The sequence below is a fragment of the Phymastichus coffea genome, unplaced genomic scaffold (genome assembly GCF_024137745.1).
Source record: "Phymastichus coffea isolate CEN01 unplaced genomic scaffold, Cenicafe_Pcof_1.1 PCOF00031, whole genome shotgun sequence".
Classification (NCBI taxonomy): Eukaryota; Metazoa; Arthropoda; class Insecta; order Hymenoptera; family Eulophidae; genus Phymastichus; species Phymastichus coffea.
In genome coordinates, this window is record NW_026706842.1 from 1,625,652 (window position 1) to 1,652,172 (window position 26,521).

Here is a 26,521-nt window from a genome sequence, read left to right on the forward strand (position 1 = left end):
TGTATATCGTACTTTCTTCCTTGCGGTTCACAATTATGTTTGGTCTCTTTCACTGTCAGTGTCAATTGGTTAATAATTCCAGTCGGACGAGACGGCCGTACGCGCTCAGAATTTTTCGCGAGGGACGTGTGTGACACAGTTACGACTGGCGCGTGACGCTGATTCGCCAGATACTTTTTTCGTTTCTTTACGGCTGTTGCTGCCTTTCGATTTCCTTTTTATTTTTCAAAACAAACGAACGACAGATGCTTGTGCCACGAAACATGTAGGTAGGCGCCACTGAGGAATGCACGGGTACCTTTGGAATTTTTGCGATATTCATGTTTTTCTCTTGACAAAGCCATTGTGCTTTATTGCGGGCTCAAATCAAATTCCTATCAAAAAATATCCATCATCTCCTGGAATTTTGTTTAATCAAATCCAAGCCAATTATTTTTTGCTCTGAAATTACAAAATTTCTTTATTGAAAATGCTTATTTGCAGATCTAAGTTAAAATTAAAATAGTTTAAAGAAGCAGCTGTCTGATTAATTAAAATAGGAAGCATTGCGACTCTCAGGAAAAAAATTTCGATGACGGAAAATACATCGCACTTCTGAAACTTCAATCCGCTAGCATCAGCGGATACACTTTGTAAACGTATACTTTGGTTTGAATCAAAGCAGCCTGGTTAACATCGACTGAAGCAGCCTACTAGCGAGCGACTTCATGAATAGCAAAGCAGAGGACGTCGCATTGCAAACACAAATCATCCTATCCTGGCGCAGTTATGTAAAGTATTTTTTAAGGTAATGAGTTAAAAGCTCAAGATTATAAGAGTTTTGAAAGGTAGAGCTTTGTTAACAATTGAGACTTAATATAATGAGTAATTGAATGTATCTGTACATGCATTTGGAACGTTTTGATGCTTTTTTGCAAACAAACATTTTCAGAAAATTTTATTTACAAGACGTTGATAAGATCTTTGATCGATTCAGAAGCATCATTACAAAGTTGTGAAAAATCTAGAATTTAAATAAAATTCGTGCATCGCATATATTCAATGTATTGGAAATTTTGATATAGCTTTGATGCGACTTTAGTGTCAGCAATTTTTATAATTGCGATGAGCTACTGTTGGTGAAAATATCTGGTCTGGTGAGCAAGCTAAACTTGAACATGTCATGAGAAGAGCATTTTCCAATCCACGTAGCAACTATAAATTAAGACAATAACCAAAGAAGAGTGTCTCTCTCGATAGATCAACTTGAAAACAATAGAGGCAGAATGAAGCCATAGGCAGCAAGAATCAAGAGTTTGTCAAAGTGAAATAAATAAAAGAAGGAAGGAAGGAGACGGATGAACGAGTAAGCAAGCGGGCGCGGGATACATGTGCGCGCACGATCGAGACCGGAGGGGCGCGATAGAGCGAGAGAGAGAGAGAGAGAGAGAGAGGCAAAGCCGGTGTAGCTGCTAGGGCTTCAGCCAGTGGCAGTCAGTCAGTTGGAGCGCAGAGCGGCGAACGCACGCTCCCTGTAGCTTTCTCACTCTCACTTTGTACTCGCTGTGTCTCTTACCCAGCCAGCCGAAGGATCAACAAGCAGCAGCATATGCGCTGCTTTGGCCTCCAGCCAGACACCTATAGAGCCCAGCTATAAAAGCCGGCCGGCGAAGGAACTTCAGCTCCAGTGGACCATGACAAGCGGTCAAGCGCAAAACGCACCGGTCTAAGCTATCAGCTGATATCTGTACGAGCGTCAGGACTCCAGTGCTGGATTAATCGGAAGCACACACGCGCGCGCGCATTGCGTTGATGCAGCGCTCGATGTGCGGCGCCGCAACTGGGCCGCCCATGATCGCTCGGTAAAACGAGCTCGACGAGAGCGTGGCTTTTCTCTTATTTTCTGTCTGTGCGCGAGTGTGACAGTCCCTCTCGTACTTACGCCAAGCCATCCACGGACTTCACGTGCGCTACCACCCACACACCCACAAAACAACGTGAGTCTCCGATCTTTCCTTTAAGCGAAAGATCACATCCAATCTTTCTCCCTTCATGAAAGGTGCTGGATTTCTTTTTTCATTTTATTCTACACTTCTGCTTCATACATTTTTTCACTTACCATAATTTTTTTAAAACTGTATACTTTCAATCTTGCCCGACACTCATTTTTACGTAATTTTATTAACGGAATGCCTTGATTATTCTATTTAATTTGGTTGAATTATTGTTAAGCTCCGTTAGATCACGACCACGAGTTTTGCTTTTCGTTGACACGTTTTGCTCCGATCTCGTGAAAAAAGTTTCATACTACTTTTTAATCCCGGATCAAAAGAAACACCGTATCATTTTTTTCAAATTTTTGTTCTTGCAACTTACGCTCTGATTGTCATTTGTTCCTCCCGGCGTTCTCGAGAAGAAACTGCTTACAGTAACTCGGTAAAAGGTGTAGAGTTACCTTCGTGTAGTTTTCCACGAAGTATACTGTACTGATATTAGGCTAATTTACATGTGATTGCCAACTAGAAATGATCAGCTATTGCATAGCAGATTTTTGCCCACCGCACAACTTGTCTTTAACTCATTTCAAACTCATTCAATGCAAAGATTGTTGATTACGTGCTGAATAACAAAGAGAGCTTTCACCATGAGTCTAATTTTCAGACACTCGAAGCGTACGCACTGCAAGAGTATAGCTTAATCAACGAAGCAACTAAGACTTTGACACGTGGAAAAGTCATTTTCTCAATATTTAAATGCAACTTTGCCACGATAAAACCACTTGTTTACAGGCGAGCAGCAGCGACTTCTTAAAAAAGAAAAGTTAGTAGAGCGTTTAAAGCTAAAATTACTCGCGGACCAAATTAATGAGCGTCAAGAACATCAACTTACCCTCGGTTAAAAATAATTGATCGAGTCACGGTATATACAGGAGAATAACCAAGTTTAAAAGTAATCAGCGATTGTTCGAACTTGAGCAATAAACGACAAAAGTTATCGCGCTGATGCTCGATCATTAACGGAAGTTAGTTGGGCGTAATACGCAAGAAAGACGTTGTGAGTTATTTTAAAGTCTGGGCGATGACAAGAAAAGCGACTCCAGACTCGAGTCGTTAAAGGTTGCCGGATGGGGAATGCCAGCACTGATATTGTTTCTTTCGCCGCGATCTGTTGCCACTTCGAAAAGGAAATGACGAAAATAAGCGTAAGCAAAAGGAGTACTGGTACCCCAGAATAACGCGGATAAGCAAGTAGGCTCGAGCTTGACGTGGTATAAAGGCAGAAAGATTGCCGCCGTTAGCACTATCGTGGCACGGCGTGGGGTCAGGTGTGTCGTTGAACCTGGGGCCTAGCGCTCGGTGCTATCGCATGTAAATGCACGTATATACGGAGAACAGTTGTTAGAGGCGGCGGCAGCGGCGGCGGTGGTCTGAATGGGCGGTCTGTATAACGACGCCCAGTGAAAGTCCGTGCAAGCCTCCTGCTTATCTGAGCCCGATATCTTTTGTCGTCGGCGATCGCTCATCGCCCGCAACGTTTCCGCGCCACACCGACTTTTTGCTCTGCCATCGACTCCTCGTCGTCGTCGTCGTCGTCGCCGCCATCGCGTAGCTTTTTTCCTTCCTCGCAAGTTTTTCCCCCTTTTCTCGTCCAAAGGCGTGTGCGCTCGACTTTCCACGTAACGGCACTGCAGCACGATAACAAAATGAAAGCGAGCGCGGCTCGGGTCCGGCCTGACTCACTCGGATTGTTTTATGTAAAGAAACGGCGTCTTTCAGCCCAGCTGCTGTCAGAGGGATCGAGAAGCCAACACTTTATCCGGAGCAGCGACAGCTTTAATATTTGGCTTTCATCTCGATGCAGCAAATTAGCCGGGCTCGAGCTCGAGTTCGAGCCAATATCTTGGCGCATTCCTGTGGAACGCCGCAATTCCCACCTATAGATATCGCCGATTGACAATAATTCGATTTCGATGCAATTGCCTGAATGGCTACGCCTGCGCGCAGCTTTTCGTCTTGCCAATTGGAAAGTGCTTTCCACTGAAAAATGTTCGCTTGATCAAGTGCAAGTGTTGCACGCGCGTAGCCCGGAAGCTGTCCGCGCACAGCATCAATGGGAGACGCATTAATTTATTCGATACGTAGGATCTCGGCGTTTTTCAGCCGCGCGCCGATAAATTAACGCCCACGATCATTATCAATTTGTCGGATAGACGGAGAAGTTGGCGAGGGCGCGCGCCAACTGGCATGCAAGTTCACACGATCGATCAGCGGCAGCGCGCGCAACGAAGCAACTTTTCAATCTTCATCAGAGAGCCAAAGTAATCGGCGCGTTATCTGGCAGGAGCGGCCAGTACGTACGCGAGAGTGTTGCGGGCTGCCGTGCCATTGTCGATCAATTAAGCGCGCTCGAGCCGCTTCCTTATCCCTCCCCTCCGAGCCGCGCGCGAAGCTTCGCTGGCGCGAGCAACGAGTTTCGCTTGAACGGTGGCGCCAGCCGCGGCGGCGCTGTGCTCGCCTGTAGCGCCTGGCCGAACGATAGCGCGATCGCGAGGTGATTCGAGTCGGGCGAGATGCACGTCCGCGCAGGTGCTGGACGATTTGCGCCTCGTTGCACGCGCGGCCAGCGTCGATAGGCCGTTAATTGGGCAGCGCGCGCGGCGCTACTCTGAGCGTTAGGCAGGTCGCTCGCGATACCGCTGCAAACCTATTAAATACACACGCGCGTGCACATACAAAAGCCGCGCGTGCATAATTGACAGAGAGTTTATTTAAGTGCTTTCACTACTAAATTGCACGTACTTTATACGGCTGCTGCTGCCAATATAATAATACGTATTTCGCACGCGGGCAATGGGATACACGTGTGAGCTGCCGCGGCGCGATGTAAAAAAAAAGCATCGACGCGCGGCGGTATTTCCGCGTAATAGTGTCTGCCTTTTACCATATACACGCACAAGACGCGTGTAAGCTCTCCCGAGCGTTTGACGCGGACATAAGTCTCTCTAATAATACAATGGTCAGTTTGCGCTGGAAACTTGAAAGTTCGCGCGTTTCCACGTTTCCTTTACGAGTATGCACGCACACGTGTGCGTGCCCGTTCGACTTCCACCAAAACGAACATTGGGCAACATTGTCGAAGAGATTTCACGCGCGGCTTTCGAAGAAAAGAAACGGAAAAGAAAAAGAGGGTCATTACGTCGGGCTAATTGACATTGATACAGGCGTGAGAGCGGGGGACGTTATTTTGATTTCCGGGGCAACGGCGTACTCGGCTGTCGCGCGCGGGCAACCTGCCGCGGCTCGCCGACCACCACCCATGCGCCAGTGCTGACTTTCACTCTATCACAGAGGCTGCGATCTGCAGCCACACGGACACACGCGAACACCAGCTCGCGCCCGATAAATGTATCGATAGGCCTTGGCCAGTTGCGTAATCGCGATTTTCGTCGAGTTTTGCTCTGTCGAAGCCGAGTCCCCTATATATCAACGTGTGTGTGTGTGTGTTTAATCCTACATAGGAAAGAAATTCTAACGAACAAATAAAAAAAAGTCGATCGCAGCCTGATAAGACCGTAGCTTTTGTGGGATAGAGAGACGGCACGCGGGCTCAAGCCCACAAGTACACTCACAATGAGTATTTTCTCTACTTTTTTAATCTCGCATCTTTCTCCGTAGATTACGTGAATTACTTCATAGCTTCGATACTCGACTTCTTCTAATGCACCTATCCCTCCTCCCTCTTGGCATTTCAACTTTGTTTATACGGATAATAGCGTACGCTCGGCTTTGATGAATGTGTCTCTGAGAGAGAGCCATTTTTACGAATAGCGCTTATCGATACGATCGCGCGCGGCGGCAACGTGTCAATATTTGAAATTTATCGATTCTCACGATAAACGTTCTATACGCCATATCGAAAGTTCATAAATATATAAAGTGGCGGCGACCGCGAGAGCCAGTCGCGCCAACTGATGAAAGTTTGATCGGTCCGTGCGGCTGCTATGTCGCGCAAAAGGACTTGAAATTACGCGCAACTTTCTTTCGATAGCCATCCACCACTCTTGTGCATATTCGTCTGAAAATTAGAGTTCAAATCGCAAAATCGAAGCCTTCGGATGCGCGCGTCGACCTATAAGCAATCTATAATGCAGGCTCCAGCGAGCTGTCGTTAATCAGATACAGCCGATCGTGACAAGCCTATGATTTTATAGATTTACCGTAAAAGCCGTCTGATTAATAATCAACTTGAACTTGAATACCACGGCAAAGGCGACGTCCGCGTCGCGCAGACCAGCCGCAGCTCTCTCGATGAAGTTGGCGTCGTCGATGCAAGCCGCGGCCATCGCGCGCTTTCGCTCCGGCTGAAAATACGTGTACGAGCGCGTTGCGCAACGCGCGTGTCACTGCTTTCCGGCACTCGCGCGACCGTTATTATTTAATAACGAGCGCGACAATGCAAACGATCAAGAATAAGGCCACGTCGCCGTTTGTCCGATCGCAAAAGAGAAGAAAAGGGAAAAACCGGGCGCAGAGCGCTTTGTGTTGCGCGCGCGAGGGAGCGTTGAACGCACGAGCGTTGCAGGCGCGCGCGAGCCATTAGCCGACTTTGCATGCAGCTGCACGTTGTGTCTTAGCGCCGACTGCTGCTAGTATCAATGCCTCGCCTTTCCTCATTGCACCCGAAGACTTGCTGCTTTTAGGACTTGCTCCGACTTGGCATTGTCTCGCCGCGACGCGCGGAATAACTCTCTCTCTTTCTCTCTCTCTCTCTCTCTCTCTCTCTCTCTCCGCGACACACTGCTAATAATTCGCCTCGCGGTAAACCTGTCAATTAGTTCTAGCTATTCGATATGGCGCAGAGTGCACCAATTAAGAATTACAAAGATATTGTCCCCGAGCGGAGAAAAGGGATTTCGCTCTCGCTGTCCGACCTTCGTGAAAAATACAGGTGTGCGCGTGAAAATGCGGCGAACGACAAGCGGCGTCTGGGCGAGAAAGTGGCGGCGCGCGGATCATAATCCGCGCTCGCGATGCATGCAGCGTAACGTCTTGCCTGCTGAGCTGTGGAGCACAGATCTGGCGGTCATTATCGCTGATTGCCAATCGATTTGCCGGAAATCGAGCCACTTCCGTTTTTTCCGCTCCGCCGGCCAATTACACTCGGCGGCTCAGCTATTATTAAGAGGTAAACGCGAGGAGCAGCGAAAAAACTAGCAGGCGCGCTGCTCGGATCCGCATTGCAGACCGGCTCGTGGAATTGTCTTGCGCGCCGTTGATTTACACGCTGACGATCCACGGAGATAGCCTGACTTATTTGCCGTCGAGCGCCGAAACTTTCGACAATTTATGATCGCGATTAAAGCTCGTTTTTCTCCCGTTTCGCTCCCACTTGCATATTTCGCTTAGCTGTGTTTCATTGTTTGACGGCTATCCATAATGACCGGATAGCTATCGCATGTTTACGAGCAGTCTAATAGATACATAATTGACACTCTCAGCGCCAACTTTCTTCTCTGCCGTGTATGTCATTCGCGTAAAATGTGTCTGGAAAAACCTCGTAAAGGCTCACGTATGTATACACACACGCGCGCGCGCGCACGAGGCTTGCGAAGAAAAAGGAAAGAGAGGAAAAAGCGATGAAAAGGCAGCTACGTTTCTTGCATTCCACGTCTGTCACAGGCAAACTGGGGCGTTGATTGAGGAGCTTTCGCCTTGCTGGAAAGTATCGTCACATGGATGCGATTAGTATTCAGTCGGGAGCGCACTTTTTCTTGTCGAGGCGAGGGGCCAACACCAAATTGAAAGCGACACGCGGAATTCACGTGAAAACGACTTCAAAAGCCGCCCGCGTACGTAGATCGCGAGGCAGCGCATCCAACTCACAATGACAATAAAAAGAGAACCACAGCGAGTGGGCAAGATCGGGCGGATGCATGGCGAACGAGGATGAGGACGTATAGCCGAGGAAATTGAAAGGAACGCTGGACATTCCAAAGATATTTGTTTTCAGCTGCGCTGTATTGGATCGTGCTTGCATTGTCATTCCAAGCATCGGTACACATCGAGAATGCGAACGCAGCGATAGTGCGCTAGCAAAGGCAAAATCGCATAATCCGAGCGCTTTTCGACAATCGTACTCGAACTTCTTAAGGACCCATAATTTTGCGCACATTGTCCACGCGACTGAGAAACGTATTGCACACGCAGCCACGCGTAAATAAATAACTTTAGTCGGGTTTCGTAAGAAGTATTTATAGATATTAGTCATAGCTGGCCGCGGCATAATTAGCTTGCGAGCGAAGATCATTAATTGAATGTAAACATCACGTGCATCATTAAAAACTCCCGCAATCCCGACCTGTTGTCATGACCTTCGCGCGCGCGTGCGCATGCATACCTAGTTGAACATTTTTCTCAGAAAAAGAAACATGCCCGCTCGCTCGCTTGCACTTTCCCAGAGACTGGGCGCGAGGGTTGGATTACGTCACTGATTCACCCTAGGCTAGAAACATTGAACCAATTGTGGCTTCGTACGGCGACAAAATTGCAATTTTCGTAACCATCGGCAGCGAAAGCAAGGTGCGCGGGGAGCAAGCCAACGGAAGCTGGCCTACGTGAAACTGGCGGGGCGGCAACGACGACATGCGAGTATTAGCGTCTATCTATGCAGAATAGCGCGGCGGCGCGAAAGCCGTGGGAATGGCGCGGAATGCGGGGATAAAAATAATTAGCCTATGACTTTGAGGAAAAGTACTCTCGTGTGCTTCGATCGATGAAATTTCAACGCTTTCAGCTGCATGCACGTGTATGTGTGTGAGTGACTCATCGCGTGGGTGCACAATTGCAACTAAACTATTAGACTCCGTATACTCCCGTAGGTAGCGAGAGCGCACGCCAGAAATGCCGAGGGAGAGGACGTCTGCTCTCTGTTGTTGCTGTTTCTGCTCGCCGCTGGGAACGAAAGTCTTGCGCAAACGCAATTGAAAAATCGCTCGGCGATAACGGTTTTTAAACTCTTTGCAAAACTATCCCATATACTCAGCTCGCTGAGAAAATCGCACGAAGATACCTTTTTCCCCCCCTTTTTTTTTTCATTTTTCTCCTTTTTGCAAGTAAACATTGCTTTACCTTTGTTACTTTCTACCGTGCAAATGTTTCCAAGCCGCGCGGATCATTCGCTCGCGTGCGCTCCTGGCAATCCATACACACACACACAACACTGATTAAACACGCATCGTTCTCTTTTACACCTCCACATAACTTACACGATGCTTGACTTAACAACTTTGCCAGTCTGACAATTATGTAAGTCAATATCGGTAAATTATATCAAGCATTCTTGTGTGTAGCACACGCACACGTTATGTATACTTGTGCAACCGCGACATTTGTACATTTTTTTCTCTCTGAATATGACGTTGTAATGAGGCGAAAAGATATTCTTCGGGCGTTTTTTTCCGCGCCGTTTGCTGACTCCAGTTTATTAAATGCGTATTGCACTTGTTAGCGATAGCATGAACATCAAAGCGAGCTCGCTAGCTGACATTGTTTATTGGTCGCTCGTGCAACCATCGATTTCACCTTGAAATTCACGATCTACAAAAACTGCTAATGAGCGTCTCACTGAATGCGCTTACAATCATTAGATATAAGCGAAGATTTATACGAGCTCGATATTTCCACAAGTTATTGTTAAATTACTTGAGTACAACTTTTTCCTTGTAAAAAATCGAACTTCCATTCATCCATCCATTCATTGCTATATCAATAAATATTTATTCAGTTGGAAATAGTTAGCAACGGTGAATTTTCACCTGTCTATCGAACGGATGTCTGGAGTTCCTCAAACAACTTCATTGCAAGTCAGCAGACTTTCCACGATCGCGGTCTAAATAAAATCTAAAGTTTAATTGGTGTTTTTTCTCAATCATGAAGCATATGAAAACTAATCAGCTGATATTTACTATTTTTTAGTTTCTAACGTAAACATCCTTACCAATAAACGGTTTTGTCATGTCGTTTTATCAATTAGTATAGATATAGAAAAGCAAAGTCGTCACACTTTCAAGGTTATTACATTTTCCAACGTCACTTGCACTTGCCATTGCATCCTTTCATACACGTCACATTAGTTGACATAAGGAATTATCGGCTGCACTTGAAACACAATTGTTTATCATGCTCATATATCTTGCGAGAAAATTAGTGAACTGGTGAGAATGAACCAGTAAAGCAAGCTCTTGAAAGTGGACAGAAATCACCGAAAAAGGGCGAGGTGATGTGGCTGCACATTCGACTTGCTCACTTATCCTTGCGAGCATTTCTTGTCATTTCATCATTTTTTTTGTACACATTACAAAATGCGTTCACTTTCAAAAATATAGATCCACATTTCTCCTCGTAAAAGTAATTCAGTGTTTCTCTTTTTTTTTGCATATACGGGTTCCATATATGTTGCACGAGGTGCATACACCATATGTTCTCACGCAAATTAAAAAGTCTACATTACCAAAGAAAGTGTAAAAAGAAATTTAACTATAGAAAAAACAAACGTTGAAAAAAATGATTTTTAAATACAGTAATTTTTTCCATTTGAAAAATGAAATTTATCAAAGTATAATTTGAGCATAGCAGACGATTATAATTTAACTTCATGAAATGACAGTAAAAAAGGATGGAAATGTAATGAATCAACAGCGCAGAAAAGAAATCCGCGTAATTGGCAAAGAAAAGTTTAGACAACGAGTTTTCTCGCGACTCGTATACCTTGAGCCCGATAACGCATGTGTGAAATTAAGCATTTGCACATACACACGATTATAGTATTTTATTCAGAATAGCTAACTTATTGCCTTTGTGAAATCAAAATTCGACGTGTGTAAAACGAAAAGAGGTTCATCAAGTCTCTCATTACAAAATGTTACGGACAATTAAATTAAGCCACTTGAAAGTCGTTACATAAACTAGTTAGAAGCTCGGAGTCTATACCTCACGGACCTCATCTTCCAGTGTATAACACACTTGGTGCGGTTGCTTGCTTAGCTAATGCATGCCATTCATTTACTCCCCGTGAGCTAGCGGAAGACCCTTCTACGTCTACTAATCTTGAGCCAATTTTTTGGTCTTCAAAGAATAGTCAGGACATTTTTCTAGCTTCTATACAAGATGAAATAATTTGATAAATTAAGAATGATACTGACTTTAAAATATTACCAAATAGAGAAAAATACTCGAATAAAATTGTCGCTTCCGGTGCAATCTTTCGTTCTACTGAAATTGAAGATTTTTCTTACAAAGCTGTGCATAGACATTTGCACCTATTTTATTTCAACTAGACAAACGAAACAATATATGCGAACCTGCCAGAAAATGCCGTTAAAATCAACAAAACTCACGTAGCAGCCAGTGCTAAACAATTGGCTCGCGGACAATGACACGCCGAGTGATTATGATCTCCCCGGCTGCGGATTCACATTGCGTGTCGCACACGTACGTAGAAAGCATTTTCCGCGACTCAATCCGTGCTGCAGCAGACGCGTGCGCGTTCCAGCGATGAGACGATAAGTTATAATCTGCTTGCATGCTGCTATGCGTAGCGTCACAGGCGTATAACGCGAGGACGCACGCGAACACGACACGCTCGCGCGTATATTATAAGCGACGAGTCATTAAGCGACTCCGGGACATGTAACGCGCGCGGTGTACGAATTAGGCTCGCACTGGTCCTAATAGTTTATTGACAATTCGCGGGACCGCGCGTGGATCGATTAAAATGATGATTACATTTTTGAAAAACGACTTTGACGTCAAATTATCACGCTCGATCATTTATTCGAAATGAATTTTACATTTGATAGCAAGCTCGCATAACCGAAAATTTCCTATTTAGATTTAGACTCGGTAATGATAAGATGAAAAAATAATAAAATCTCGGTTGATTTGCACATGAAAAGTGCATCATCGAATATAAAGATGCAAACGAATCGATCGAGGTTTGAATATAAGATTTGCAGATTGAGCAGTGGCATGGAAAACAAGGCAATTGCTGTGAAAAGCGCGTACACATACGAAGGAAAGACGTATATAGTAGCGCGCAGTCGAAAGCTAACTCGAGAGAGAGAGAGAGAGAGAGAGAGAGAGAGAAAAAGAGAGCGAGAGAGAGAAAGAGAGAGAGAGAAAGAGAGAGAGAGAGAGAGAGAGAGAGAGAGAGAGAGAGAGAGAGAGACGCATGCACGAGACGAGTGGTATTAGCGCGAAGAGATTATGCAACGAGACTGCTGCTGCTGCTGCCGCCGCCGCTGTAGCAGCGTGCGAGAGAGCACAAGCCGGTCAATGCCAAGGTGTTTTAGCTCGTAGCGCCACAACTCGCTTGTGTTCTATTAGTCTCTCTGCCTCTCTCGCACACACCAGTAATGCTCTTTTAACAACCTCTTTTCTCTCTCTTCGACGAATTAAGCATCTCGCACGCTGCGCTTTTTTCTTTTCCGCTCTTTGTCGAGGCACTCAACGATCGCGATGAAAGAGAAATAATTTGAAAGCGACCGCGGAAAGCGGATGAATGAACACAAGAGAAGGCAAGGAGACAGTTTGAGATGCGTTTCGCAATCGCCTCGCACGCTGTCACGAAGTCAGAAAACGCGTGTCGATCTAATGACAATTATTAGCCGGGCCGATAATTTGCATAAGCTCGCGCTCATAATGACACGGCTTGGCACGCAAATGTTCAGAGCTCAATCGAATAAACCTTGTGTACGCGAGTTGCAGTTGCGTTTAGCTTCGCAGATGAGATTTTCACACGCACTCGAGAGAGTTACCGACAATATGCGTGATTACGCGTCGAAAAATTGCCGGGGCGAATGGACGAATGGGAACGTTACTGACACACGCACTGTCGCAACGGGACACGCGCGCGCGAGCGCGAGTACTTACTCTGACATTTCACAAGGCGCGACGCCCGTTTGTAATCCGAGTGGATAGAAAAAACAACAGCTATAATTCAACGCGTTTCCGGTCAACAAGGCGCCATTAGTGCGCGCACAGACGACAGGAAATAGCGAAAGAGTGCAAAACGAACGCACGCGTGCGCATTTCCGATCCTAATGATCCGCAATCAAACAGTCCGCTTAGTTTAACCGCAGCTCGCAAGTTGAACGCTACACACGCGTACGCGCGTTCGCTTATTATGCTGCTGTGCAGTATATCACCGTGATGTTTGCGCGCACAAGCTATGAGCCCCTACCGAGTCGTCGCCGGGCCGATAATCCGCGCGCGGCCCTACTCTTGTCTTTTCTTTCTTACGAGCTGCCCACGAGAGCATTAACCTAATTGCGCTCTCGCCCGCGAGTTGCGAGATTTTATTAAGCAAATACTCGCAAAGAAAAGGAGGCGACTTTCGAAAGATGGCCAATTATCGATGTCGCAAAGAGATCAAGCTTGCCGGGCATTTTTCCTTTTTTTTGAAAATTTATGCGAACGTTTTGCGTAGACAATGCTGGCGGGCTGGTGCAAGATGTTCCTCGTAAATGCTGGCCGCGCGAGAAAGACAAAAAAAAAAGCAGATTATCCGCGGCGAGCCGACAAATCCGTCGGCTTCGAATGCACAAAAATGACAAGGTCGAGCCTCACGGGAGCAGCGTTCTTTGTTTGTGTCGCGCGCGCGCGCGGCGCGCCTCTTTTCACTCTCTCGCGTTAACGAGCCGCTTACGTTATAACGAAAGCGCGCAATTTCGACGAACAATGAACGGCCGCGCGAATAGATTAATTGCCACGACATTTTTTTTCTCTCTCTCTCTCCGTATATCCTCGACAACGTCCTCCGTCGAAGAAGAGATAAAAGCGCGAATTTTTCAGGCGGCTCGCTGCTCGCAGCACCATAAACCTTTCTTCGCGGCTAATGAGCCTGCCGGACAAAGTGAAAATAATTAAATTGAAAAGCGCGCGGAAAAGCAAAAGCGAGCGTACCGCCGACCATTACACTACGGCAGTACGACCCTATACGCCTCGCCTATAAAGAGAGACACTGTAAATTTCAATAGACTTTCCGGAAGTAGTCCCAAAAAGGCTCGTATCTCCAAGTGCAAGGCAGAGCACATCAATTGACGCACTAGACGCGCGCGCGTACAGCACTCTCGATTCCCGAGGCAACCATTTCATACGAAGCAGGCTAGTATGCGCACCCTGCTTTTACCCTGATTTCACCTTGCTTTCGCCCTGCTTTCCGTCCGCGAGCGCAGGAGACCTGCGGGTGACACTCGCACAATAACCTACGATAAGCTTTGTCCGCGTAACTAAGAGAACGCGATTTTTTTTTTCTTTTCTCGAGTCGAAGCTGACCTCGTGCTCTACAATATCCGAGCCAAACTGCCTCACGTACATACTCACGCACAAGTATTATATTGACTAATCTCATTGAAAAAACATTGTATTTATCGATCATCGTTCACGAATACCAGATATAGCAACGTTTCGACAATGGAATGTAGAATGAAATTGATTGTTAGCCGCGACCGCGGAACAATAAGAGGCGCCTATCGGCAGATACGTAGGATCGATTGATTGACGAAAGCCCGCCGAAAGCCGAGAATGACGAAGGACAGCTGCGCAGATAACGATTGGCGAATCGCGTATGCGACCGGACCATGAGCAGCACTCAGCGCAAAGGTGGCGAAGAAAAAACAAAAACCAATTGATCGACTAGTCGCGCACAACGACAGCTTGACCGCACAATAGAACAGCCGTGTCGCAAGCATTTACATTGATATCGAGGGCGCGCGATGTTTTAACAGCTCGCGGTGTGAAATTAATCGAGCGGCGGCGCGAATAGATGTCGGGGCAACGGAAAAGAAGCTGGATATTATGTATGAGTGGATGAGCGGTGGCAGTTGCGCAGGAGCATTTGGCGCGCGATATTTCAATGCAAGAGAGAGAGAGAGAGAGAGAGAGAGAGAGAGATTTTTGCACAACTTGCACATCGAGCGCTGAAAATACCCCGGCGTGTCTTGGCTCCCCGGCCGCGGTGCGCATAGCAGCAGCTCCAACCGCCCGCATGTAATATAGCTATATCAATCGGCGTTGGCGGTGGCGTCGGCCGGGGCGTGCCTTTCACCTCTTTCATAAAAGCGCCCGAGCCACACTTACACGTGGCCGAGAGCGTGAGATAGCTAGCTGCGAGCACCGCCACCACCGACGAGAGAGCCAAGGCCACTGCTTGGTTCCTGGGCCAATTAACCGTCTATGCACACACGCGCGCGCCCTCGCACACGCGCGCCCGCGCACATACACACACAGCGGCGCCCTATGCACTTATATAACCTCGAGCCGCGACTGCAGCAACAGTCTGTGGGAAAAAAGCCCTAATACTCGCGCGCTCCGTTACCGCTCATATCGCGAATAATGTTATGGCCACTGTTCGCGCAGCTCTGACTGGAGAGACAAACCCCACGATTAATAGTCACTCGCGGGTAAAAATAATCAATTGGCTCGTAGTTGGCAATTTCCGCTCTTTAACCACATCGCGGCAACCAATTTCCAGACATACATTCTTATGAAATATGTCAACAAAATAATGCCTTGAGCTATGCGTTCAGCCAAGTCAACGAATGTAAGATTGACTCGCACACACACACACACACGCACGCACAATCGAAGCTTTACCGGCAATGTCACTTTAATAGCGTGTTAGTTGCTAACTGGCACTTGTCGCAGCCTAAGTTGACGGCGATCAACGCAGATCCGAAATAACGAAATTATGGAAACAATTGGACTCTCGGCACACCGCTCGCTCTACATCTTCACATTAGACAAACGACAAGGCTTCTACTCCCGGTTAATGAACTCTTTCGGATGCAGATTGGTTCATACATCGCGATGGTGTGTTACGCAGGCCACCTTGATTTTCGATTTAGATATTGCTGCTAGGCGAGATGACGACGAAAAACCGATGGTGATCCAAGCTATTAGAACGTTTTAGTTACGTTGACGTGGTCAAAAAAAAAAGTATACAAATCGGTATGAGACGTAAACCGCGGAATTTCATTTTCAATTAGCTGCGCGCCGGTCGGTTGTAGCGATCTGCTTCGAAGGCTGAGCAATCTAAACAGCCGCGTTCGGCTAAAAACTTATTGTTCGCATCGCACCGCGCGGCTATAGGAGAAATTCGACCGACGGTACTAAAACACGTGGCTGTTTCCTTTACAACCTCGGCGAGACATTACGCCCGAGTTATTTCGTGTACGGGCGCGCGCGGTGCGAGTAATCGCCAAGGCATAATTGCAATTATTATAGGCGCGTATCGCGGCCTCTGCGGGCGATCGAGAATTGCGTCACGCGACCGGTTTTTTTTTTGTTTTGTGTTTGATGTACGTGTCTCGCCGTTTTTTTTCTTTTTTTTTTTTTTTCTCTTTCTTTCTCCTCCTCGGCACTTGACGGCGCTCGCGCGCGCGAACCGGCTTCGAGATGTCGAGCGCGCGTGTACTTTAATGTCTCCAAGTCAAACGTACACGAGACGCACAAATTTTCAGCACAATGCCACCTGTTACGCCATCCTGACATGTATACGTGCTTTCGACTCGTACACTGTCGCGTATGGTATTCAAGAGGATAATGTCTTACACCGAGACTACCTGCGCGCTCTCTTTTGCTTTTTCCTTTTTCTCTGTTATTGTTCAAATGCGGTCGTCGTAATTTTGAGGAACAGCTTTCCCAGGCTTTATTCACTTTTTCAATGAATTCGAATACATTTGTGCACGTACTTCTATCGTCTTACTTTTACTACTGTTTCCAGTTGCGGATACTTATTTTCAATGCTAACCTCGATAATTAGATTTGAAATGAATAATCTTGAAGCAGGTCGTTAAACTACTACAAAGTATAAGCTTCCAAAGCAAAAGCGTTTTGGCTTTCAAATCGATTTGCCTGGACAGATAATGTATTTTCGATCACTGGTGCTTCCGCCGTTTTTGAAAATAATGAAAAATATATCGTAAGATTCAAGGATAAATATCATTCAATGCTATAGGGTCGCAGGACTGAATGGGAGGGCGATCGGCGAACATTATTTCAAGTATCTCATTGATTTCTAGATAAATAATATCTCGGTGGGTGGCAATGATCTCCGTACATAGTTGCACCTTTATTAACGAGAAGGTACACGTTGATTTCACAAAGCAGCACTACGAGCTGATCGTTATCTAGACGTCAGAGCTAATTACCCTCGGGTGTCAGCGGGAGCGCGAGCGTCAAAAAAAACGTATGATTCGAAGAGAATAAATTGGAAAGCGTCCATAAACCGAGGCGTGACGATGCTAGTCGAGATAAGGAACGGATAAGGTAGCGAGGCTAATTCGACGAGCGCGGTTCTGCAAAAGAGAGGTGAACGGCGCTCGGTCTCCTTGAGCAAACAAAGCCACGCGTGGTCCGGGCTCTGAAAAAGCCGGGGGGCGTTTAAGGAAAAAGCAAAGGGGAAATAAAAGTCAAGGATCTCGAGCGGCCGATCTAAGTGGCACGCTCGCGGCGCAGCCACGGAGCCCCAGCGCGCACTCTACTTCCGGCAGCGCTCGCCAGCTCTTTCTTTCCCCCTGCGCTTCGTCTTTTCTTACGCCGGGCGACCTATCTGAGAATTGACGAATTGAGTCCCGCCGGCGTTATACGTTGAGAGTGAATTACCGATGCTCAGCGAACGATTACAATAATGCCATCATCCCTTGTACAGTTCACGTAATTTGAGGGCCTTCGAGCTGCGCTCGATCGGTCGCGATTGCCGTTTACTTGAATAATGCCAGATGAACGTCTGATTAGAAGTGCAAAACGGAAAATTGCTAGTGGAGGAGTTCTAAATGCGATTCCATTTGTTTCCTATATGAGCCAACTCTTTACATAATGATGATTCAATAGCATTCAAGAACGATTGTATCGTTGTGTTTAGGAAAGCTGTAATTGAGTCTATTGCAAGCTATTAACTTGATACAATAATGAAAAGGTTATTTCCATTAATTCGATCTACTATTTGGATTATCAGATGACACGAGCGTCAATGCACGTATTCGTAGCTCAGATGACCGCAACAGAGTACACCGAACGTAGATAGCGTCTCCGCGTGGAGAAATGCGAATTGGCTACTGCGACAAGTGCAGACAAAACGTCACGAAGCCAACGGAAAAGCTGCAGGAGCGCGAAGAGCACGCGAATTCTCACGGGACGATCGGAGCCCGGGCTCGCTTTCGCCCATTCTCAGCTCGGCCGGCGCACGTCGAGGCCGTGCAAACACACATGGCCCGCAGCCGAAGCCGTACGCCGATAAATTGGCCTCGCGAGCGCGCTAATTGTTTGGACAATGCAGCTCTCCCTTTAACGAAGCGCTCGCTCGCGCGATAAGATTGCCTTCTCAGGCTGTGCGGTAGCTCTGCTAATCGAGCGCTGTGAGACCGCTTGCGCCCATTATACGCCCCTGCGCGGCATTCAATTTCTCCGAAGCTTTTCTTCCGTTATTTTTACGTAATGCCGCCGAGATTAGATTCAATTTACTTGCTTTTTTAAGCGTTCCCCGCTCTCTCGCGAATGCTCTTATCGGCAATCGATATCAGCCCTGCCGTTCGCCATATTTCAATCAGCCTCGCGATCTTCCTATCCAGATCGGCTTAGAGTCTGTAACGAGGACGCCGACTTTTCATGGACGACGATCGACTAACGGAGCGTGTAGCTGCGCGAAGTAGTGCCGATCCACTTTACAAATATATATATATATAATGTCCAAACGACACCGATACAGGATTGCATTTACATTTTCAATAGAGACCAGCCGTTCGGCGCGAACGCACAATATCACAGCGCGACTGGGCGTTGCGCGCTCGCTCCAAGCACAGGTATGCGGGCGCGTTATGAAAGGGGCAAAAAAAGAGAGAAAAAGCATCGGCGCGAGCAATTTTTGCTACACTTTCGTTATTACACCTTCGCCGGTTAATTTCGCTTATTAGTACGTTACCGCGGCGCGCCGCGCAAAATCTTGCACAAGCCATTAATAAATGTATTATCATAATAGGCGCGAGCGCGTTTGTGTAACTTTGGCCAGGCGTCCCTCCCAGCTCGCCCCCCCCCCCGCCTCAATATCTTGGCGCTTTTCTTTTCGATGTTTATCAGTGCCAGAAAAAGTGCGATTCGATACCCTCGGCGCATTTTTGCAACGCAATGAATTTTATAAATCAAGACTTTCGATTAACCGACTTGCCGTACGAAACGGTTATTACTATTATTATTTTCTTTTTGCAATTCTCGCGTTAAACCCGCCTGTCCATGTACGGGACGTTGCTTGCGTGTTGTTTTGGACACGTTTTCACAGTTGGATGAAAAATCAATCGCTCGCGATAAGTGTCACAGCCCGCTCTCTCGGACAGTTACCGCGAGAGTTTTGTCAGAAGGCTTGTGTCACGTTTTTTTACGGGAATTAAAGCCGCGAGCACACGAGCAGTCAAGCTTTCCATTCGGTGAGGTCCTCGAGGCACTTTCCTTTTTATACGAAAAATCGTTTTCACGTAAACAATGAACAAAAAAAAAGGAAAGTACACGACGTATCGGACAGGCTTTTGCCAAAATGACGGGGAAAAGAAATCAATTTCGGCGGTAAACCCCGTAAAGTTTGCACTGCCTCGCGCGAGCCGAGACGAACGACGTCGTCGATAAACAGCGTAGCCCCGGGGAATGGAGAAAAAATCTACGTCACTGCTCAGCCAAGCTAAGTAATCTCGTCGCGTTTCGCGTAATTCAATGCATACTTTTTTACCTGTCTGCCCCCCCCCCACCGCCCCTTTCGTTTCGCGCTATTTTCACTTTGCCAGTGAAATTTATTGGTTTAATGGAATTACGCAGTGAGTAATCTCGAGCTGCTAATGGAATTTCAGTTATCTTAAGCCAATTGATGGAATTATCGCTTTTTATTTGATACGAATTCTATCGATATTTTACGAATCGTAGTTTGTCGTGCTTTTTCGCTAAAAAATCTTGAAATTGCCGATCAATCACGTTTCGATCCACAATCCACTCAAAAGCACCAGTTAACCCGTGTGTCGAAGACCTCTATTTAATTTGGCTTCAGCTCTATATTAAATTACACGCGAGGCTGGGCATCAGGGGTTCGAAGTATTTCAGAAGAAATCAATCGATTTCATTTGGAAAGAAAAACTGAAATTTATTTATGGAAATAAAATAGCACGGGTCCGACATTTCCGACATATTACGTAATTGTAGGACAAAATACAATTAAAGAGTAAACGTGCTCCCGTTGTTCTCTACATAGAGTCGTCGTGCTCGTCATATTACGTGGACGGCAAAACGTGTCGTAGGCCATGAGCATTAGCATCGTATCTCGTTGCTGCAGGGGAACATTATCAAAGTCACGATTCTGCAGGCAGGCACACACGCTATCGAGAGCACAGATACATACGTGTGCTACAAGAGATGAATTCGTCGATGTGTACAGAGTAGTCGCGTGCTGCTCGATCGCGCGCGCACCGAGGAAATTTGCTGCCGCCGATTTCCGCGTGTGCCGACTTTCACACACACGCGCGCGCTAGACATGCATGTGTATATTACAAAGGCATACATATGAACGGACGTGGGTCCGCTGTCTCACAACTCATTATGAATGTACCGTGTGTGGAGCAGTGTGACTGGCGAACGTTGAGTTTGTGTCTGGTGCGGCTGACGACACGGAGTCAGAGGGAAAGGCGTAGCACCTCCCTACAGCTAGAATCGCATTCGCGAAACTGTCCAGATGGTGCGAAAATTCACTCGAATAGCGGCCCAATGAAGCCGAGCAGAGCAAAGTCATTTGAACATGACCGAGTGACATTGTTAGCGTCGCACTGGACAACATTGCGCGATTGAACGATTATTATTTACGCGCGCTTCGAGATGTCGGTCGCGATGGGCGGAAGGGCGAGCACTCTGGTTGACGATGCGGCACACTTCGTCGAGATGAAAAATTCGTTTGGCGCGTGCTGGCCAGTCCGGCGGGTCGCGTGTGCATGCCCCTCCTAAAATCGCATCGCGCTCGGCGCGCTCGGCCTGTTATCTGACGCGCGATTGCAATTGCCGCTGCCGTTTCCACTTTCCCACTCGAAGTGCTTCCCTCGCTCGAGCGCCATTGCACAATCGCCGATATCACGTGGGAAGCCAACGTATTTTATTAGCCCGAGCCTGGCTTGGCTCTCTCTCTCTCTCTCTCTCTCTCTCTCTCTCTCTCTCTCTCTCTCTCTCTCTCTCTCTCTCTCTCTCTCTGCCAAGTCGTGAACTATGCCCTGTGCCAATACAGTTTCTCTGGCGAATGACCCCTTTATAAAGGGATCCGCTGTATCATTCGGATGTAAGTTTACGAGCCGACCTATACGACAAACCGATTTGCAGGCGCTGCGTGTGCGCGTTGTCAAACCTCAAATTACATGTATTTATGAGCTTCGCAACGCAGGAAAGGAGAAGTGAATGATGTACGAGGGAAACGCAGCTTTTGAAGGCGATGTATCTCGTTTCGCCAACATAATAAAAGCCTTGTTTACGGCTCGTTCAAACTGCTTGTACCGAGGAGCGCGCAGTCGCGGCTCAACTAGACGAATATTAGTGCAATTCATAATTTTTATTGGTCGGCGAACGCGCAAAGCAGTCCTCACTGCTCACTCGGGCCGCTCGACTTTTATGCCTGTCCACGCGAACGAACAAAAAAAAAGAGAGCCCAGCAATTTCTTTGTGCCTCTGCGTGCTCGTGCGCGCTCTACACTTTTCCCGTGGCCTGGCGATTAATTGCCGAGCGTCCAGCTCATCCACTTGCGCAACTTGGTCGCGGATAAACATACGGATTCGCGACTAGCATCAAGCAGTGACAAAGCGGAATTGCCTACAGATACATTTCGCTCGGCAAATCAACAGAAAAATGAGCAGCAGCGTGGAGGAAAGCACTCGCTTAGTTTTCGCAAGCGAGGCGCGGAGGAGAAGTGACTCGAGCGAAATTTCTAATTGTAGCACCGAAAGATTGATCGATCGTTTCTTTTGTGCCCCCGCACGCACCGGCGCGGCAATATACGCGTTCGAGCCAAGCATTGGCAATTTGCGCGAGATTCGTTTCATAATTTCGACCCGCCAACACTGACGACAGACTAACACACCTAATCACCTAATGGAACACACTATAGACGGGCTTCTGACGTCTCGTTCTCGTTTGCCTGTTGTTGCAGATGGAGCGGCGACAAGCAAGGAGCTGCCTGCTGTCGTTATTGGTGATCGCGTGCTGCACGTCGATCCTGGCCGCCCAAGCGGGCGATCGGCGGTCCAGCTACCGAAGCAGCGGCGACGAGGTCCAAAGGCAATCTAGTCAGCAGCAGCGGCAGCTGCAGAGAATTCGCTCACCTCGGCGACTGGGCAGTCGGCACAACGAACTGGCGACGACCGAGTCGTCGCGAAGGACGACGCAGCAGCACGCGCTGATCGCTGGCCACTTGCGGACTGAGAGCGTCAACTTGAACGCCAAGCAGCAAGATCTGGCGCTCGAAGACGGGCTACTTCTCTCGTCCGCGGGCGGCGGCAAAGACAGCAGAAAGTCCAGCGCGAGCGGCAGCGAGGACGACGACAAGAAGACGCTCGCGCAGCAGGTGAAGGAGGGCAAGTACGGCCTGCTGCAGAACGAGCTGTTCGCCAAAGGGCCCAAGCGGCCCGGCATCCTCAGCTACTCCTCCAACTCGGAGGTGCCACGCGACAACCTGAAGAATCTCGGCGGTCTGGACGAGGACGAGATATGGCTGGCGGAGAACCACCTACTCGTGCTCAAAGGCGGCAACTTCCACGATGCCGACGCGACCACGGAGCTGCAAGCGAGCGACGTCAGCTGGCCGCCCATCGACGACTACAGTGCTCCGCGGCGCCAGGTGAAGATACCGCCGCGACCCAAAGTGCCGCCGCCGTTCCCCGTGCAGCTGACCGAGGACGGCCCCGTGCAGCTGCTCGGCAGCAACGGCACCAGCTTCGTCGCCGAGAACGACACCATCGACTTCGAGGCACTGCCTGGCGGCTTCAAGGGCTTCCTGCCCGGCGAGGGGCCCTACTTTTCCCTGCCGACCAGCAACGCCAGCAGCGGCAGCCTTGCCGCACTGGAGAAGCGCCACAAGGCGGAGGGCTCGCCGGGCCCATTTTATCCGGCCTTGCCGCCAGGCGCGGTGATAGTCCCGCCGCCAAGCAACCAGACCGACTACGACGAGGACCAGTCAATCTACTACCCGCCGCCCTACAGCTTCGTTTACTCGCAGGACAACTCGACGGACATACCGCCGGGCCCGCTCGTGCCCGGCATCATCCTACCTCCTCCGCCCGACTTCTTCTCGTCGCTCAATGACGCGAAGGCAAGCAGCGCCAGCGCCAAAGACAAGCAGTCGGCGCCGGGCAAGCAGCAACGCCCGAGCAGCACGACCACCCCTCTACCGACCGCCAGACCCTCGTCCTTGCCGCCCCCGAGGAAGTTCAGCACCAAACTATACAAGACGCCGTCCGTCACGGCTCGGCCCGTCGGCTTCAAATCGGCCTCTTACAGCCCCAAGCCGCTCAACCGGGCCAAAGCGAAGAACGGCAGCAGCAGCAGCAGCAGCGGCGGTGGCGGCGGCGGCGGCGGCGGCGGCGGCCTCTTCCAGCGCTACCAGCACGCGAGCAAGACGAGCGCAGCACCGCCGACCTACAAGGCGCTGCCGTTCGTCGAACTCACCACGCCGCTGCCCGCCAAGTCCACCACCCTTGAGAGTCCGGAGCGATTCCACATTGAACCGATCCTCGGCAACCAGGTGACCGAGACGAGCACGCAGAAGCCGTGGAAGGCCGCAGTCAGCAGCAAAGCCGTGCCGCTGCTCACGTTCTACGCGTCGACCACGCCGACATCACTGGACCAGCCGGTCGAGACGACCCCGTCGGCCGTCAACAACGTCGGCCTGACCACCGAGGATCCCGGTGCGAGCTACCCTAGCCAGGCGTCCTACTACTTCTACGAGGAGGCGAGCAACGACGAGCAGGCGCCCTGCTCCACTCCCGCTCCCGTTCTGTTCTTCAGCACGACTGCCGAGACGCCGCCGTACTACAACGTTCAGATAGCCGAGCAGCCCGAACAGCCCGATCAGCCCGAGCGGCCCGATCGCGAGAGGAAGGACTACTACGACGTCGAGATGATCCCCTCGCGACAGACCTCCAAGGACTTGAACGTCAAGCTGATCGACTCGATCGCCGAGCAGCCGCAGATCTACAAGTACATCGGCTCCGGAGCGACGAACAGCCGCGAGAAATTCGAGAGCCCGCCCATCAGAAGCCAGAGCCCGAGGATGCTACACTCCGAGCCACTGTACTATCAGCCCGTGCCGACGAGATCCTCGCCGAGATTGAGCTACTTCAGCACGCCCAAACCCAAGAGCTACTACGACCGAGCCAAGATCGGCGAGAGCCTGTTCAGCGGCAAGTCCAAGCCCATCTACCAGTATAGCTTCGAGGCAACCAACTACAAGCGCAACGAGCAGCCCAAGATCCGCGAGCCGGCCAGAATCTACCAGCAGCAACCCGAGCCAGCGCAGATCCCGACGCCACGGCGCCAAAAGGAGCTGTCGCTGTTCAACGAGTACCACGACATACAGAGCGTGAGCGGCGCCGACCAGTACGGCGACTACGAGGGTGGCGAGGCGGTGGCCGATCAGCGACTGCGCGCCGACAAGCTGCCCTACCTCGGCAACAAGAAGAAGGAGCGAGCCTACTACCCGCAGTCGACGACTGCCGTGCCCGTGCGCGCGACCACCCTGGCCGGCCACCAGCAGTACTTCACCAAGCAGGACGAGCAGCTGCTCGACGACGTCACTAGGGAGTACTTCACCATGTTCGGCAAGAAGCTGTCGGGCAAGCTGCCCAGCACCACGCCCATCTACGGCAAGTCGAGCGTCAGCACGGAGCGCCCGGCTGTCTACAACGCTAACAGCTACGCGGCTCAGCAGCCGCCTGCCGGCGCCTTCCGCGCGGCCAACATCAAGGTGCACTACGGCGACGCCACCCCGGGGCCGTTTTCCCTCAAGGACGACGCGCTGGTCAACTACAAGAAGCCGCTGCCGAGCAGCAGCCCCGACGCCGAGTTCGTGTCCGCGGTGCGCACGCCCAGGCCGAGCTCGCTCCACGGCAGGTACCGAGCGCCCGCACCACCGGCCAGACCCAGACCGGCGCTACCTCACCTCACGGACTATACGGCGCCTTTCGTCGGCGCCCAGCCCGCCATCTCGCTCGCAGACGACGTCGTTGTCAATTACAAGCCGCAGAGGCCGCCCGTTAATCCCGACGCCGAGTTCATCTCGCCCGTGGCGGCGGCGGCCAACGTCGACAAGCCCAACTCGTACTTTGCCTACCGGCTGCCCGGCGACGGCGGTCACTTTTACTTCCTCACGCCCCAGGCGATCGACCGGCAGCAGCCCAGCAGTTACCTCTACTCTAGGCCGAGCAGGGCCTCCTGGCCTCTGCCACGCAGCAGACGTGTCCGCGACGCCGACTGAACTGCTTTCGATCGCGCACTTGCATCTTTCTCCAGGAGATTGGATCGAGTTTTATCCTACGACTAGACGTCTTCGCTGTTCTTCGTATTCATTGCGCACTCGTAAATTTGCCGAAAGTCGGCGCGAGAGCTCGTCGTAGAAATAAAGTATACGCTAAGAGTGTGCTGTAAGCTTTAAACTCATCCTGCGATAGGGCAGATATGTCGGATGCCATATATTATCAAATTTCTAAGTTCGGAAGAAATGGGTGTCGTATGTTTTTTCCATAATTGTACCGTGATGTCGCGCGCGCGAGAGAGAGAGAGAGAGAGAGAGAAAAGTACAGAGCGGTTAATAGATTATTTATTGCTTGTACATACATTGTTTACTAAGTTAATAATTATTATTATTATTTGTAATTAATATCTCGATTATGCGTATACGCGTTTAATTTAACGATTCGTTTGTGAGTAGAAGTGATCTTTCGTTTATTGCGCCTTGTCTGTGATTAATGTTTGAAGTGTATATATATACCTATCCAAGCTAATTCACTTTTTTTGTAAGTCATAGTGGTCTACCGCAAGAAAACTATCGCTCTCAATGAATGCATGCAGTTTGCCACGTGTCATTTTTGCACTTATTCGGATTTTTAACGCGTTGTTTTAGCCTTAGTTTCCAAACTACATGCACTACACAAGCTGCATAAGGTAATGCATGAATCACAAAGAATCTTTTTAACGAAATATCCATGTATCGTCGGACCGATCGATCTGATCGATCGCTTGCACGTCTCACTCGATAGATTTTAGATTTAAGTTGTTAAGTTGTACCGAGCATAAATGTTTAACGAAATAGACTAAGAACAAAAAACCCTATTCTTCGTATTCCTATTTCTCTATATGTAAACGTCAACGTCGAATATTATCGTAATGGAGCTTTGTCTTTATACCTCAAGATTACATGTTTATATAGGAATGATAATAATGAATAAATAAACGAATAAAAACATTATTGAACAGTAAAACT

At 48.9% G+C, this 26,521-nt stretch overlaps 2 protein-coding genes across 3 annotated transcripts in view; one reads left to right on the forward strand and one right to left on the reverse strand.

Annotated features, from left to right (window-relative positions):
* LOC131663088 (N-alpha-acetyltransferase 15, NatA auxiliary subunit) overlaps positions 1 to 26,521 on the reverse strand; it is a 55,812-nt gene that overhangs the window by 26,171 nt on the left and 3,120 nt on the right. The gene's annotated exons all lie outside the window — the stretch shown is intronic.
* LOC131663087 (uncharacterized) lies at positions 1,126 to 26,506 on the forward strand. 2 transcript variants are annotated; one of them, XM_058933182.1, is made up of 2 exons: positions 1,126 to 2,038; positions 22,196 to 26,506. In XM_058933182.1, exon 2 carries the CDS (start codon positions 22,196 to 22,198, stop codon positions 25,514 to 25,516), a length of 3,321 nt encoding a protein of 1,106 aa, XP_058789165.1. In that variant the 5' UTR covers positions 1,126 to 2,038; the 3' UTR covers positions 25,517 to 26,506. The 2 variants fall into 2 exon arrangements, with proteins under 2 accessions (XP_058789165.1, XP_058789164.1); XM_058933181.1 differs by having other exon boundaries at positions 1,127 to 1,976.

What these genes read in the sequence shown, in the direction of transcription:
- LOC131663087 (XM_058933182.1), top strand. Translation starts at nt 22,196, where the DNA reads ATGGAGCGGCGACAAGCAAGGAGCTGCCTGCTGTCGTTATTGGTGATC.